At 35.8% G+C, this 17,025-nt stretch overlaps 3 protein-coding genes across 3 annotated transcripts; 2 read left to right on the forward strand and 1 right to left on the reverse strand.

The window, feature by feature from the left end:
* Positions 1-218: 218 nt before the first annotated feature.
* LOC105177630 (membrane-associated kinase regulator-like protein) lies at positions 219-1,339 on the forward strand. Its single transcript, XM_011100847.3, has 2 exons — positions 219-936; positions 1,053-1,339. The coding sequence occupies exons 1-2, from the start codon at positions 415-417 to the stop codon at positions 1,065-1,067; spliced, it is 537 nt and encodes a 178-aa protein (XP_011099149.1). The 5' UTR covers positions 219-414; the 3' UTR covers positions 1,068-1,339.
* Positions 1,340-3,080: 1,741 nt separating this feature from the next.
* Positions 3,081-7,763, reverse strand: LOC105177631 (B3 domain-containing protein Os01g0234100). Its single transcript, XM_011100848.3, has 7 exons — positions 7,252-7,763; positions 7,067-7,162; positions 5,965-5,996; positions 5,720-5,876; positions 5,416-5,622; positions 4,145-4,235; positions 3,081-4,013 (listed from the first exon to the last, which is right to left on the reverse strand). Exons 1-7 carry the CDS (start codon positions 7,444-7,446, stop codon positions 3,274-3,276), a joined length of 1,518 nt encoding a protein of 505 aa, XP_011099150.1. The 5' UTR covers positions 7,447-7,763; the 3' UTR covers positions 3,081-3,273.
* A 4,880-nt stretch (positions 7,764-12,643) lies between these two features.
* On the forward strand, positions 12,644-16,179 carry LOC105177632 (putative membrane protein At3g27390). Its single transcript, XM_011100849.3, has 9 exons — positions 12,644-13,011; positions 13,116-13,224; positions 13,338-13,533; positions 13,655-13,788; positions 14,052-14,340; positions 14,428-14,534; positions 14,640-14,814; positions 14,914-15,362; positions 15,500-16,179. Exons 1-9 carry the CDS (start codon positions 12,927-12,929, stop codon positions 15,729-15,731), a joined length of 1,776 nt encoding a protein of 591 aa, XP_011099151.1. The 5' UTR covers positions 12,644-12,926; the 3' UTR covers positions 15,732-16,179.
* The last annotated feature ends 846 nt before the right edge of the window (positions 16,180-17,025 follow it).

The raw sequence follows: 17,025 nt of genomic DNA on the forward strand, positions 1-17,025 counted from the left end.
ATTAGTTTAATAGTTAGGATAATGTATTCTGTTGGACTAGATTGATGTCTATAGATGGTTGCTAGAAACCAACCAAGATTTCATTATAGGGACATGTTTGAGCTTAGGAGAAGCACAAGTGATAATAAATGATTGAGTTGAGGTATCTAAGAAGATTGAATATGTCCAAAAGAAAAATAAACTGTACATGAAAATAAAATAAAATAAAAGGTCCCCCCCACACTCTCATCTGATATAAATACAAACATCTACTGCAGCACTGCGACAGTGGAAGAGGGACCCCTGTGGAATTTATTAGGAACAGAGAGCTAGGAAATTAATTAAAAAAAAGAAGAAGAAAGCTTAAAAAAAAAATTGAATTTTTTTTAGGCGTCCAATTTCCCACCATATGTTGTTGGTTGGTGTGAGCAGTGGATGGCATGTTTAGAAATGTACAATCAGAACTCGGAGCACAAAGGGGTCGGGGTTGGGGTGGGGGTTGGAGCGGGGGCTCCTCCCATCATCAGCCCAAGAATCTCCTTCTCCAATGACTTTGCTGATTCCTCTCATTCACACTCACACTCACACTCACATTCAAGAACTGTTGCTGCTGCTTACAGGGACGCTCCCGTTTCCTCAGACTTCGAGTTCTCAGTCAGCAATTACTCTATGATGAGCGCAGACGAGCTTTTCTTCAAGGGGAGGTTGCTCCCATTAAAGGAAAGTAGTTGTAGCAGCAGCAAAACCACGACTTTGAGGGATGAGCTGCAGAATGAGGAAGATGAGAGCGACGACTTCTCTTTGAGGCCTCCCAAGAATCCCACCAGGTGGAGGGGGTTTCTGGGACTTAGGAAATCCCACATTGGGTCCAAGAAACCTGAGAAGACCAACGAGAGGTCTGTAGAGAAACGGACAGGCTTTCATCATGATGATGTCCAATGCAGCAAGACCTCGCAGGTTTGTGGTTCTGTCTCCAACAAAACCCTTGTTATTCCCTAACCCACTTTCTCCTTTTCTGTTTTTTTTTTTTTTTTTTTGGTTGTTGTGGGATTTAGGGTTTTTGTTTCTTGCAGGATTTTGTTGATTGACTAACAGCCAAAGAAGCGTGAAGACTTTGGGTTTGTAGAGAGGGCTGTCTGGCTGGAAAATTTTGGGGGAAGACTTCTGGTTTTTTAAGATGAGGTTTGGGTTAATTAATGATGTAGTAATCTAATTGTATTAGTGGAGATGCTGAGATTTTATTATCTCTTTTGTTTCTGGGGTTTTTGTTTGTAGTTTGTCTGAGTTTTCAATCTTGTAATCTTGTAGAAGTTACTGGTTGTTTAGCTGTTATGGGCAAAGCATGTCACTTTTTTCACAACTCACTTTCCTCTGTTTTTGAGCAATTGATAGTTCCATAACTCAGTCTCTGTCAAGATCAACTCCTCCTATGTTTCTCCACCTAAAAGACTTGTCTGTCTTTTTCTTTCTTTTGTGTTCTTGGCTGCCAAAAAATAAAACACGCCCCCCCCCCCCCCCCACGCCACCCTCACATAAATCTTTTACTTCAAGACAATTAAGATTGCAACTATCAAATATTTCTACCTAACCCGCATCACAAAAGATCCTTTTACCAAGACAAAGAGCAATGTTGGGTCATTATTTCTTGCCCTTGTATCTTTTTACTAGAGACGGGTTGAGTTAAAATCAGTATTATCTACTCCAACTAAAGAAATCTAATCATCAAAAAAACTCTTGTCATTTCTATAAAGAAATCTAATCATCAGAAAATGTCTTGTCATTACTATAGTCTCATCGACGTATTATAAAATAAATTTGATTTGATATTATAAATTGGCTATCTTCAATCCTTAATATTTTTTTTCATACATAAACTATTAAGGCTAGTACCAAATATTATAAAATCAATTTATAGAAGTTACAGTGGTGGGAAGACTGGAGAGAGGAAGAAGGGGCGAAGGAGCGTGTCGTGAGAGTCAACGGTCAAGATGACAGCTAATATCACAGCTGGGTGCGTGTGGCAGAGCATCACGTTGATGAACAAGAACAAAAAAAACAAAGATTGAAAAGGAGAGGAGAAAATAATAAAAAGAAAAAAGAAAGAATCATCTGACAAATTGCAAATGGGCATCCTTATATAAATGTGGAGAGGTGGCAGTAAAGTACTCTCTGGAATCCAGTTTCTCCTTTTCGTCAGAAATTCCCTACGGCGTTCTCTGCTGCCATCTCCCTCTATCTTCTACACAATTCATGTCTCCTCTCTCCACAAATTTTATGTACAAACCAACCTTAAACTTTAGTTTGTATTCGAGGACTCTTACAAGTTACAACCGTTAGAACGAGCGAGTCGTCGCCTGCTGTCCGCAATGTAATTAAGCATTGCGAGTTAACAGACGACAGCAAGCATGTCTGAGCATGCCCCTAGTAAGCACGCATGGGAATGTAGGGGCTGAGCAGGTTTAGGGATGATTTAGCTGCCACAATCCCCAAAAATAGGAGGATTCAAGACTTGGTGTTCCCATTAGGGTGGGCTTCAACATAACTACCAGGAAAACAAGAACAAGATACGGAAAAGAACTCGATCTGAAAAGAAGGCATTCATTTGTATATTAACAGAGAAAATGGAAAGGACTCTATATAGATTAAACCAACCTCAGACATGTTCAACCCTTAACTTTGTGCATATACCTATATTCCCTAAAGCAGAAGATCACCACCAGTAAGCTGGCCTGCAAATACTTAGAAACCATCCGGCTTCACGATGTGGCACCATATGAAGCATTTGGCTACCACTATCGTCTTCAATAAGAAAAGGAATACATGGCCATGAATACCACCAACAGAAGCTGAATGTCTTGTCTTCTGGGACTCCGCAAAGACATACAAGATGATGCAACTTCAAATTGCCTCCAGAAGCATATTCGAGAGCTCCCTTCCCTACACCTTAATCTCAATCTTTCCTATTTCAGGCGTAAATGTTTGTACATGAATAATGTTTAATTAGGCAGTGGTCTATGGGAGAGCGACAACCAACTGGGTGAGCAGAGAGTTGTCTTAGACTCATAGAGCAAGACAAAATAATAGAGGTGCACGACAGCAACTTAAGAGTCAGCTTGTTCTATTTAGTTAGATACTCTTCAAAATCGACAAGAGAGTTAATGGTTAAAAAACAAGTCATCCCTATTAAGCTGGTTATAAAGATAAAGTACTAGCAGAAGAAAACTTAGCTATATTATGCCCTTTTCTCCTATCACAATAGAAACAAAATAAAGATTCTACACATCCAAGAAAATATTACCAAGGCGCATCAACCTCTTCTTGGAACTTAAGCTCATAGCTCTCTGCTTTAGTCTTCAAATTCTCTATCTCATGACCATATTTTGCAGACAATTCTTTCAGTTCCACAAGCTTCGCCTCAAGTTTTTGAATCTCCTCTTCAGTGCGACTTTGCTCCTTCTGGGTTTCCCAGTACCTTCTTACCTCTGAGGCACCTTCTGTGTCAAAGGCCAGGCTAAGCAGCCGACGCAGACGAGCCCGTAAAAATCCCACATTTAAGCCGAGAAGTTCAAAGGACCTCAGAGACTTTTCCCAGACTTCAAAATCTTTCCTTGGGGTATTGAGTTTACAACCTCGTATAACATCAGCAATGTTGATGGTTTCAACAATCATACCAGCGGCTAGCTTACTGTAGAGACCTGGAAGAACACGATCATGAAGAAATGCATTCTTGCTGCAGCACAGTTCATAGTACTTTCGACGAATGTGTTCAGGGAGCTCAGAGTCGATGCATACACCATTCACCACAATGTGAAATTCCTCAAAGCTTTTAACATCTTTAAAATGAAAAGAAGATCCAGAGAACTTGGTACCCTCCAAAACTTCAGAAGCAACCTCATCGCTGTCATTTCCAGACTGTTCCTCTGGTTGTCCACGTTGGGGCACTAATGGCTCTTCCTTCTCTTTCTTCTTCTGCACAACTGTCAAGGGAAGAGATTTTGGACGTCTCTTCTTGCTTTGTGCATCCACAGTTCCCTCTGCGTCACAGTATCAAGTTATTCAACTATTAAAACCCACAAAAGCAAAAAATGAGAACATTGGACCATGCACATGCGAAAGCATTTGATGCTCCGAACAAATTAAAAGAAAATTGGCCCACCAAACTAACCAGCATCATTCTGCTTTATTTGAGAATCCAAAATTAGAAGGCTAAGAGCACCATCAACCTCAGTCAAATCATTTGCCCTTATTATGTATACCTACAGAATGAGCACATAATATTAGGAAAACTGTCCTGCAAAAGAATTTCACAACTTGAAACAGATCGGTAGTACTTGGCTCCAAGAGCACCAGGTCAAAGTTGGAAGTATTATCTAGGAGAAAACATGCCATGTACAATGACAGGTAATTTGCATTTCCAGTGCAATTAATTACTCAAGGAGCATACTCTTTTGCTAAAATTAACATGTAGCAAATCTGAAATTCATATGAGACAATGCAGACTGACAAAAGAATTCATCATTCTACTCTCAAAATCTCCATTTTAGGTCAAGATACATTTTCATTGTTCAACAGTTCTCCTTTTGGATTCCTTTCAACTATTGGATTTCAGGTCAGCCACACTATGATTTCTCCTAAGTAATTTACCTAAAACACCTATGATCTTATTCTTTTTGTCTAAGACAGCAGTGACCAGTCCACAGTGCCAGTACATGAGAAGATGATTGCTATGTTTATTGGTAAAACAAAAGAAGATGGCTCTTCGTCACGCGAGGACAATGGAGTGGCTTACTTCACCCTGATAGAGGGATAAAGACTAACTAAGAATTTCATTTAGAATAAAGGATGGGATCAAGAAGATGGGTAGGGGTAGCTTTGGATAAAAAGGACTTAAGAGTGGTAAAGGGAAGAGGGTTGGGGGGCGATGGGGAGAGGTTCATGAACTGGAGGCCAATTGACGGGGAATGGGTGATGAATGGTAGAGATTTTGTCATGATATGTTAAGCTGCATGCAATCTGCATGCAGAGAGAGGCTAGTGGAATTTGAGAGTACAGGAAAGAGTTAGAGGTGATGCCAGTCCTGTTGATGCATAGATGGGTAAGGATTAGGTAGAGAATGTGATTGGATGGAAGTGAGGAACGTGGGGAAGAAACACATTTTTTTACAAGTGGAGACTGGTAGCTTACAAAGATTTCCACAATTTCCCTTGCATCTGGTCTATGTACAAAGTAACACATTCCTCGCTCTACATACTGAAGTACGTTAGTGTGATGCATTGTGGTGGTTCAAGCAACTCTGTTAGACAAGAAAACATAATGCATTGAAAAATCCTTACTGGAAATAAGTTTAGCAATTCATGTACTAAAATTAAGTTATGATTCATGATGTATAAATATTGACTGAATGAAGTCCCAGTAAAACAAGTTTGCTTGCATCACCTTAAATACACAAGGCCCAATTAGTTGGAAGATCAGAACATCTCCTTCAAGCAATTTGTTTCCAGCAACAAACTTTCTCCATCCGGCACTTAGACCCGTCTTATGTGCAATATATTTAATTGGAAACTCTTCACCATTTTCATTTTCAAGAATAACTGTAGCGTCCTTGATAGGTAAATGTATCTTGCAGAAGGGCACAGGCAGACCCTGCAGACAAATGGTTCTTAAATGGAAGGTGAAAATGCACCCAACAACTCTGGTCGAGATAAAATTTCGAGGCATAATAACATCCCTCCACACGTACCATCCAGAAACAACTGGCGACATGTGATCTGACTAATGCTTTCAAAAATGTAGGATGGTCATTTCCCAAACTCAATTGAACCTCCTCTGCTCGAATCATGGTGGGCGACTTCAACTGGACAGGACTAGTTGACCCACTAATTGTGGCATTTCCTTTACTGCTTCAAAGGAAATGGTCAACGTCATAAGTATTTGCAGAAATATCTTTCAGATATAAGTTCATGTAGTTTTATATGTTGAACTAACCTCATTAATGTTCCTCCACTATCAGGTGTCCCCTGGCCAATAAATTTCACATCCATTTGTTAAGTGCAGATATCAAGAAATTATAGGGCATGATTAACACAAACTTTGAAGCAAATCACATCAACAACCAACATAATTGACAACTGTAATCCATCAATGCATGTAAACAAAAACCAGCAATTCATCAGGTTAATGCATTGCTCATGAACATCTGACTAATATCCCGACTTGTACTCCAAGCCACAAAAAGGAAGTTCCCAGAGTGGATTCCTAACAATGGAAAATAAGAAAGCTAGCTTAAAAAAAAATTTCCCTGGGTTGTAGGGTAGATTAGATAGAGGTTGGCTCTTCTATAGCCAATATTGGCTGCAGGAGTTTGTGCAGAATAATATTCACATACCTGCCGGTCACTTTTGTTTCTCTTTTCTTTTTAGCCTAACTTTGGCTGGAGTTGCCATCTTGCTAATTCAACCCCAACAAGCCATTGATTTAACAGAAAACACTCTTGACATATAGGAACTTTCTACATCCAAGACACTCAGAAACCAAAAGCAATTATAGTGCTTTTTCAGTCAAATAAAATCCTTGTCGTCATCCCCCGTGGAAACCACAGTATTCTCCAAAGCTTAGTGCAACCTTAAACTAAACTTTTAATGAGCATTGCAGTGAAAGCACTTGCAGAACCGATCATTTCCATCTCATTAAGGTATTAATTTGAAGTGTCACAACTCCACCAGATGTTGCCACTGAAGGTTAGTAATGGGACAGTACAATATCTATTCACTGCAGCTGGCCATAACTGAACATGAGTGCACCAGGATGAAGCAGCATTGATCCAAAACCATATTAGTCATTTAACACTAGTCAAGAGAAGGCTGTAACCAGACAGAAGTTAAGCTATCAAAATCCTGCAATGACGAGAAGCCTAAGCCCAAATATACACCCTAATACAATCAACCAGTCTGCCAATTTAGCACTTAGCACGCCATAAACCCTGCTTTAAGCCTTAACCTTCATCCCTTTCCAACGCACTAGAAGAAGAGCAACTGGACAGTCGAACAAGCCAGACAAACTTTCAACAAATGGAAAGGGGAAAACTCACAATTTTAGATTTGGAAGCAGAGGACTTCCTCTTCTTCCTTCTAATAACAGGTGAAATCTCGTCGATCAGCTCCTTCGGCTTCCTCCTCCTCTTGCCCTAAAAACAACAGACCAGATCTGTTATCAATTCAGTATATACACCCACACAACCATCAAATTCACATGTCCCAAGCACAGAAAACTCACAGAAATAAGCATGGGGTGAGAACCAGAAATGGGGGAAAGCTCCGGCGGCGGAGAATTTTCCTTCGTGGACTCATTCTCCGGCGAAACATGAATCTGGGGCTCCTCCATTTGCTCTAACTCCAACTCTTCCTTTTTCATCACTTGTTCCTCTCCTCCGCGACTTTCTTGATTTTGGTGGACTATTTTCAGTTTCATTTCTTCGAGAATTTAGCCAGAGCGAAATGAAGCACACAGATTCTTCTGGGTTTTACAGTACAAAGGGTTCCTAATTTCTCTTTTACTGGTAAGAAAAAGGCAAAGAAAGAAAGAAAAAATCGATAGCTGGCAGGAGCAGCGAAGGAAAAGGGTAGAGAAAATTCAGAAATCAGACAAGCCCGGCGGGTGCGGATGTTGGAATGCAAACAAGAAACAACAATGAAATACGGACGTTTCAATTTCGGGATTTTAGATTACGCAGCGCTTTAACGTTAGAGTGAGCGGGGCAGCCTCGCTCGGTGGGTGAGTGAGAAGTCTATTGTTCTTAGCCAAATGAAAAATAAAAAAATAAAAAATCACACTTCTTCATCTTCGATTATTTTTTTATTTGAAATTTAATAATTTATCATCAAACACTTATTTCACACCTTTTTATTTTACTTACTAAATGTAATGAATTAATTTTTGACATGTTTACTTTTTTATAATAAAATATTAAACTCAACTCGAAATCAATTTAGCTCGTTAACATAACTTGCTATAACGAGAAGCCTTTTAAAATAAAATTGTGAGCTTCGTATAAAATGTAATAAAATAATTTATTTTTATTCTTTTATCGTGATAGTTTATAAATAAAGTTGAAATTAATGTGAAAACTAAAATTGGGCGTGCATTTAAACTTACTTCTCATAAACACGTAATTAATAAAAGATCATCTTAATCATGTAACCATGTCTAAAATAATGAAAAAAAGTATTTTATTCGTGGCCCCGAGCTTTATGTTAACATAATGTAGTATTTTTGTTGGTGAAAATATACATCATCACATGTATTAATGTGTAAAGACGTATAAGGGTAATTTGATCATAAAAATATTCACTTATTTTGTGATAAATCAGTAACATGTCAATAGATGGTAAATATAGATTTTTGTCAATTTTTTTATTACTATCAACAAAATTTTTCATTATACGAACATTATTTATCATATTTAATTACATATTTGATTATATTATTAGAGCCCGATATTAATGTCAGGCCCAATTTTATCAATCGCAATGTATAATATCATGAATCAAGCATATTTAACTAGTATAAGTAATCTTACGAGTTCAGATTTTTTATTTTTTTTTGCCTAATTTACCCTTGGACCCTCTCCTTTCTCTCTCCTCATCTCCACTCTCTCGACTCTTTCTCCCATTTTCTCTTTCTTCTCTCCACGATTTAACGGATGGTTATTCCTCCCATTTCCTTTCATCTTTCTCCAGCCAAAATCCGATGAATAAAATAATAATTTAATAATAAAGTATAGTAAAAATATTACTTCTTTCTTTTTTGGATTTAAAAAATATTTGAATTTTTATCATCAATTACTTAATTGAATACGTATTTTCAACTGCGACTTTATATAACTATAAACAAAACGAGGAAATATGTCGTACATTAATTTTATTTTAAGCAATCGTATTTCAATAAAAATTTTAATATTTTTTAAAAATTATTTTTAAATCATTCACAAGTTACAATATAAAACTATAAATACCTTAAAAATAGATACCCTTTATAGTTTTTTTTTCATTTAATCATACGATATAATCATTTCAACCAAATACCATATTATATTATCAAATGAGATATCTCGCACGCAATACCACAAATCAAACATCATATAATGCAAGATAGGATTAATAATTATTCAATTTTTCATCATATCTATTCCTATCACACGAGCTAAACGGGCCCATAATACTAGGTTCATCATTATCTTGTCAAAATATGAATAATCGTTACATTAAAAAATAATGACTTGAGTATTTATAACGGAGTATGTAATTTTAGGCTATGATAAAATGTGCGTTTTTATGACGTATTTTAAGTGTAAAAAATTATTTTCATACCCTCATAAATAATTTAATATCACTAGTATATTCATCACATTTTATTATAGAATTGAAGAGCAATGAGAGTTGACAAAATACATGTATACTTGCATAGGCTACGTAGAATTAAAAGGTTCAATTTTGTCACTTGAATCAAATTTTAATAACTATAAAATATTAAATACAAAACTTTCGACTCTCAAGGCATGTTAGGTTAGCTCAATATTTACGGCATATCCCGTTATTATAATAAATGCCAAATACTGTTCTGAATTGATTGTGAATACCATCGCATTACTATAATCATATCACAAGTATAACTTCACTTCAATCATACAGTCATCACATATTTGAATAAACATGTCCTTATAATTTGGTTAAAGTCTTATTTAAGAAAATTATATATCAAATCGAGCCTAATTAGATTTATAATTTTCTAAAAAATGACCGATTGCATGATGTAATTAATTTACTTCCATTAAACTTAATTTAAATAAAAAAGATCACGTTGACGATGCAATCCTACGGACCATGTTTACTTGAGTTTATAAAGTTTTTAATAAAGCCTGTAGGCCGTTTACATGACGGTATAGGAGCTCGATTTTGGAGTGCAAGCTGCTGCTAATTTGCTGTCAAAAAACTCATCCCACCACCTGAGGTGGGTTGAGTTATAGGCTCAATTTCAAAATTAATCCTAGAAAATAACACTATGTTTGGTTTCATTTTTAATTTGTTTTGATGTGCTTTGTGGAAATAAAGAGAAAAAAACAAAGATAAATAAGTATTTGTTATAGATAGTGTGTATGTTTGGATTTGTTTTTAGAGATAATATAGAATAAGTATGATATGTTTGATATTGTTTAGTAGTAGACAAAAACTACTGTTTATTGTCAAATCATGTCTCTTTTATATATATTTATATATATGTTTGAGTATGAATGTAATTTTTTTATTTATAGGGCCTATAATTAGTGTAGACTTATTTTGACAAAAAACAAAAGAGGCACTGTTTCAAAACATCTCAAAACACCATCAAAACTTCCAAAACAAATCAAGGCAAACATTGTCCATATTTTGGCCCATTTTGGAAATGAAGCAAAATTGAAACCAAACATTATATAAATATTTTATAATTTTTTGGTTTTTTTTAATTATATATTTTTGTCAAATTTATAGTATCACGGATTTAATCAAATAATCGAGTAAAACGGGGCTATATATAATAGGTGTAGAGAATGATAAATTAAGTGGGTAGGGCATGAGGACCCATAGACAGCCCACTCTTGTCCGAAGCCCTGTGGCTACGGTGGTGCTAGTCTTTAGGAATGTGACACTTACCCATTCGATGAGAATGATACATAAAATTGGGAAATAGTTAAAAGTTTGAGTTTTTTCTCCTAAAAGAATAATAATAGTTTAAATTTTAGAGTCATTGTCAGAAAAATTTCTGATGTCATGTCACTAATCTAATGTACATTTTCGTTACAAATTGACATTGAAAAGAAATTCAAATGATATTTATAATTACGTCAATAATTGATTTTGCATACCTTAATTTAGATTATCCACACAGTGTGGAAACAATACCCAACACTCATGGAATTTACCAAAAGGCCCATACACCGTTTTTTTACTGTCAAATACCTTCGAACCCTAGTGTTCGTATATTAATTATTTAATTGAATTGATGTCGTACAAATCTGAAAACTTTATATTAGACAAAATCGCCATACTATATATATTTACGTGGGTTAAATTTTACACTTTAGATCGTATGTAATAAATATACAACTTGTATTATTACATAAATATTATATGGCTTAAAATCTATAACCAGACATTTCTAATATTGTTCTTATTAGGTTTTTAATTAAGGACACGTTACTATCAAATTTCTCATATTTTAATTATATAAATATTTCACATTAAAATTGCAAATATGGAGATATATATTATATAATATAATAATATAATAAAGCCAAAACTTGGATAGCACGACAAGAAATTTTCCTGTACATGACCGCAATGATTGATATTGCAATTGGACACAAATAGTCAAGTCAATTGAAGTATATTATGTTCATGTTATTATATTATTATTATTATTTTATATCTAATAATATATATATGTGGCTAATTTGACCAAAAAAACTATAAGGGGCTGCAGCTGCCTGCTTGGACCGCACGGCAGTTGATAGATGTAAAGCCCATCCGCAAGCTCAAGGTACAATCTCAACAAGCGTAGAGTCAAATATGTACAATCCGGAGCTGCAATCCAGTGCTATTCTTTTTGTGTGAGTTACCTGTACCTCTGTTTGACGACATCAGGGCTTTGTTTGGATTTGTTACTCCGCAATTCCCGAGACAAGATAAAACACACTCAATGTTTGTTTTTGTGTTTTTACACCTTATTTGCGTGTTTTTCTGTTTTTCAACTTTCTATATATAATATATATATATACATTTATATATATACATAATATAAAACAGACATGATTTGACAATAAACAGTAATTTTTGTATCCCAAAAGTACAACATTAAACATAAAATATTAATATATATACATATTTATATATAAAAATATATGATTTGACAATGAATAGTGATTTTTGTCTCCCAAATCCCAACATCAAACCTACACCACATATTTTAAAATATTTTAAATTTTTCCAAAACACAAATCCAAACATATCATCTATTTTCAACACACACTTACTTATCTCTATTTTTCACCCTCTATTTCCAAAACACAAAACAAAACAACTAAAACACAAATCCAAACATAATGCAGATTTTCCAATCTTACGAATTTCTCTCATGATAGTTGTAGTACTTGGTCACATAGTCTCAAGAATGAGGAAAACAGAGGAGAAAATAGTCATGGAGTTTAAGAAAAAAAGTGACGAAATTGATTGAGATTAAATGTTGTTATAAAATAAAAGTTCAATTTAACAATACGGAAAAAAACAAATACACATACGTGTATTTGGGTGTGTGTATATAAATATGTTATGTCGTGTTGGAACCAATCAGCAGCATCCATTTGTTTTTATGTTTATTTTCATATGAGTGAATATCTTTATTTTTTTAAATATTTTCACAAACTACATAATTCGAAAATTTGATCAAAGAACAAAATTTTGACAAATCCAGTCATCATGTTCACAATATAATTGAGAAAATGCAGACATAATATAAGTAATAAATGCATAAATAATCATAAAATAAACATGGTGTTGAAGAATAGTCAGTCATTTGATCCCCGAACACAAAAGTTAGTAGATATTTTAATTGTCACGTTTCAGGGTTGAAAATTTGAAACTTATAAGGCAGCTACATCACTGCATACATACATACATACACTAAAATGCCCCTTTGAATCTTTCTTCTGGATGGCGTAGTGCTGTATATTTCTTGTTGGTTTATGGGTCTTCTTTGTTCTTCATCTCTGTCCTTTTCTTGGAAACTTCTGACACACAAAATCTCTTCTTTTTTTTCCTCCTGAATTATTTGCGGGCTCAGTTTTTCAGACTTCTTGGGAGCTTTGATTGCAGTATCTTCTTCACCTCTGTTTTCTTTTCTGTTTGTTGCACCTGGACATGTCTCGTAGCTTGAAGGATTGGGTCGAGACCATCTATGTGGTTTTAGCATTTTGCTCTGTGCTCTGCTTTGGTGCCCTTAAAAGTTGGTTCTTGATTTGTTTGGTTGTTGAATTCTTGTTGTTTCTTGATGATCATTGTGATTGAAAGACTGTGTGTTGAAGAAGTGTTCTTGTTTGAATGATGCAGGTTTGTTGGTTGGTCCAATTGCTGGTTTGATACTGATTATAGGGAATTTAGGGGTGATTTTAGGCCTTTTCCCTGCTCATGTTGCTTGGACAGTTTATACCCTTATCAAGTAATTATTTTTGGGTTTTCCTTCAAGAATTTGGTTATATTGATTTAGTGGTCAATTTGATTGTTGAAATTTAACATGGGTTTTGCATTTCTTGGATGAATTGATGTTAACAGAACAAATAGGTTTGATGCACCACTTAAAGTTGCAATCTTGTTGGGGTTGCCTGCTTTGTTTGGTATCTGGTTGGCTCTTAGCATAGCTGGTAGTGTTCTTGTGGGAGTTGGATATGGGTTCTTCACTCCTTGGGTTTCATCTTTTGAAGCCTTCAGACTTGAAGAATCATCCAAGAAATGCTACCACTGCATTGTGGTAAATATAACTCAAACCTCTTTTTCTTAATTTTAACTAGGCACTTTATGCTCTGCTTTTCTTTACCAGTGTTGTGATATACATGCTTTGCTTTTGTCGTCCTGTGGGATGTGGTATTTAGGACGGAACGTGGGGAACTATCAAGGGTAGTTGTACTGTGGTTCGTGATTTTGCCGACTTGTGTTATCATTCTTACCCAATCTATTTGAAGGAGCTGCGTGAAAATCCTTCTTCCAATGAGCTTCAACCTCTTAGGTAACTTCACTTGGTGTTGATGTTGTCATAAATTCTCTTGCTCCCACTGTGTAGAGGCAAAAGATATTCAAAACATCAGATACTAGTCCAGTTAACTTGTTTCTGGAATCATTTGATAACCTCATAACAGGCTGCCGTGAAAATTAATGAAGCTTCATTTTCAAGATTCCCCTGATTGCGAAGTATTAGATTGTTAAGTTTGTGTCGTGGAATTCCGCTGTTAGTATTATCCAGAACTTACTTTTTGTGAAACTATCGTCCAGGTTCATTCACGTGCCTGCATGCATAATTGTCGGCCTGATAGGCCTGGTTGTTGAAATTCCTCTTTACACAGCTATTGCCATAGTAAAGAGTCCATTTATGCTGTTCAAGGGGTGGCATAGGCTACTACATGATCTAATCAGCCGGGAAGGCCCGTTTCTAGAAACTGCCTGCATTCCCATTGCTGGTTTGACAATCCTTATGTGGCCGCTTGTTGTTATCGGCAGCATTTTACTGGCTATTTTCACCAGCTTTTTCATTGGGTTATATGGATCTATAATAGTGTATCAGGTTAGATTCTATCCATGTAGCTACCTGTGTTTCATTACATTTGTTGCACTTACTGTACATTTTACCTGTCGGTTTGTATTGATGTAGGAAAGATCCTTCCGTCGAGGTGTTGCTTATGTGATTGCTATGGTAGCAGAATTCGATGAGTACACAAATGACTGGCTTTATCTTCGTGAGGGCTCAATTCTTCCAAAGTAATTTATTAATTTAGTGATGGTAGACCTAAAAATAGGTTCTAGTTTCGTCTCTTTTGGTGTTTTTTAATCTTCAATTGCACTAATTATGTTGCTCGTAATCAGACCACGCTACAGGAAGAGAAAACCATCCAATTCATCTGAAACCACTATTAGCCGAAATCAGTCATTACACGAGAGATTTGGTGCTGTCATTCATGAAGCTCCTGGAATGCTTGTTCCGAGCCTAACAGCATCAAGATCCGTTAGAGAGGCTATAAAGGAGGTGAAAATGGTGCAGGTATGTACATCATATTTGATAAAGCATATTCTTCGACAAATCATATATGCTTAAGAAGATTTCAATACTTATGTATACTCATTGTCGGAAATGCAAAAGATATGGGGAAGTACGATGAAATCATGCGAGGCAAGGGGAAGGGAATTATTGGACGCAGGTGTGATAACACCGGCTGACCTGTCTGATTGGCTGAAGGCAAAGCATGCACATGATGCACCTATTATTGATGTTGGATTGCCTTGTTTCTCATTCTTGCACACTCTTCTTTACTCCATCAAAGCTGGATCCAACGGTCTAATTCTTTTGGATGGGACTGAGGTTAACCATCTGAATAGACCTCAGGACAGATTGTTGGACTGGTTTTTTCACCCTGTGATGGTCCTCAAAGAGCAGATCAGAGCCCTCCAGTTGGAAGAAGGCGAAATACAGTACCTTGAGAAAGTGATGCTTTTCGGAAACAACAAGGAACGTGCCAAGTCTTGGGAAAATGGGAGTCTTGTCCCTCAAGACGCTCTCCGAGCTGCTCAAATTGAGGGCATCAGTCGTAGGTAAGAACATCCTAGATACTATTTATAGTCGCAAGTCTCTGCAAAGCCAAGAGTTTGAGGCCTTGGTTGGTAAGAAAAGATAGCGGCATCCACAAATACAACTATGCAGTAAAACTGATTTCGCTGTGTGTTTTCAGGATGATGGGCATGACCAGAAGTGTATCAAAGTTTCCAACATACAGGAGGAGATACCGGCAAGTAGTAAAGGACCTGATAAATTACTCCATGGGAAAAGAGAGTTCTTCAAAACCCGTTGCTTATACTCTAACAAAGGACGGATCCACAAGATCTGTAATGTCTTCCACAGCAAAGGAAAGCTCCACAAGATCGATGTCCGTGAGGTCAGTTGCTTCAGTCGAGATTGTTTAGGCAAAGGTTCTCTGAGTTATTTCTGTACATTTAGTTATTTTTGGCAATACAATGGGTTACACATTGTTTTGTAATTGGGAGACTTTAGGTGTACATAGAAATTTTGGCTGGTGCTGGAATTTACGGCATTTCACCTCCTGTATGCCTGAGGAATGCCTGCATCAGCTTTTATGTTATGGGAAAATTCTAATCTGAATCAGGATTGGCCGAAACAAACCAATCACAGAGCAAATATATTGCATTTGTCATGTGATTGGTTATTTTCTGTGCATTTATAGCACGACATGTGTATCACACTTGTCGTTTAATTAGTTTAGGTTCGCACAAGTTCGATCAAGGTTAGAATTTTACCATGTGGTGTTGTAAGTATGTGAAGACATGAGCATGGAAGTTGTCTGTAAACTGTCATGATCAAAGTTGAATAGGAATGTGATTGTTTCTTTTTTTAGTTCTTCCAATTTACTCATCGTCTGAAATTCCATCTTTTTTTAGAGTTAATTGTATTGACCAATGTGCTTTGAAGTTAACACTCAGCCAATCAAGAAATTGACAATCGTCAAAAATGTTGGCGCCAGGTGTCTTTTCTGCATAGCCAATCAAATTGTATTCTGAAATAAATTGTTTATTTTAAAAAAAATTCATGAATTTAGGTAACATCCAATCGTGTAGAAAAATAATAATTATAATATGGAATGTGAATGTTTGTCTTATTTTTATATGTAAATTTATTATAATTTTTATTTATATTAATAAATCGATCAGTTGTTCAATTTATGCAAACATTGATAGAATACGTGATTACTATTTCTATCTGAAAAAATAAAAAAAAAATAATTTATCAATTACAATTAAAATAAATAAAAAGTTCACGAATTGGTGGCATTTAGATATAATTTATAATTAATTAAAAATTATTTTTTAAATAGATAATTAATTTTATAAGTAATTGATATTCAAACTCATAATTTTACAATTATGAAACTTCAACTTTGCCTACTGCGATGAAATTACGTCTGGGAAGCTTCCTGCAAAGTGTTGGGATTAGTCTTGGGCTTGGGCCTGGCGCCGTCAGCCCTCATTCTGGATATGGATGAGATGGACCAATTCCACCGTGACATTGTTATCAGCTTCTTAAGGGGTCCAAATTACATTTCTTTGACTACTCCAATTCCCACCAATACAATAGACCTATTATAAATCTACTACACTTTCTGCTTTTTGCATCAACACCCAATACATATATATAGCAATGATCTTTTTTGCTTGAATGATGAAATTAAGGTTTTACAATTAA

This window comes from Sesamum indicum, linkage group LG9, assembly GCF_026168435.1.
Source record: "Sesamum indicum cultivar Baizhima isolate 11 linkage group LG9, ASM2616843v1, whole genome shotgun sequence".
NCBI classification, from domain to species: Eukaryota; Viridiplantae; Streptophyta; class Magnoliopsida; order Lamiales; family Pedaliaceae; genus Sesamum; species Sesamum indicum.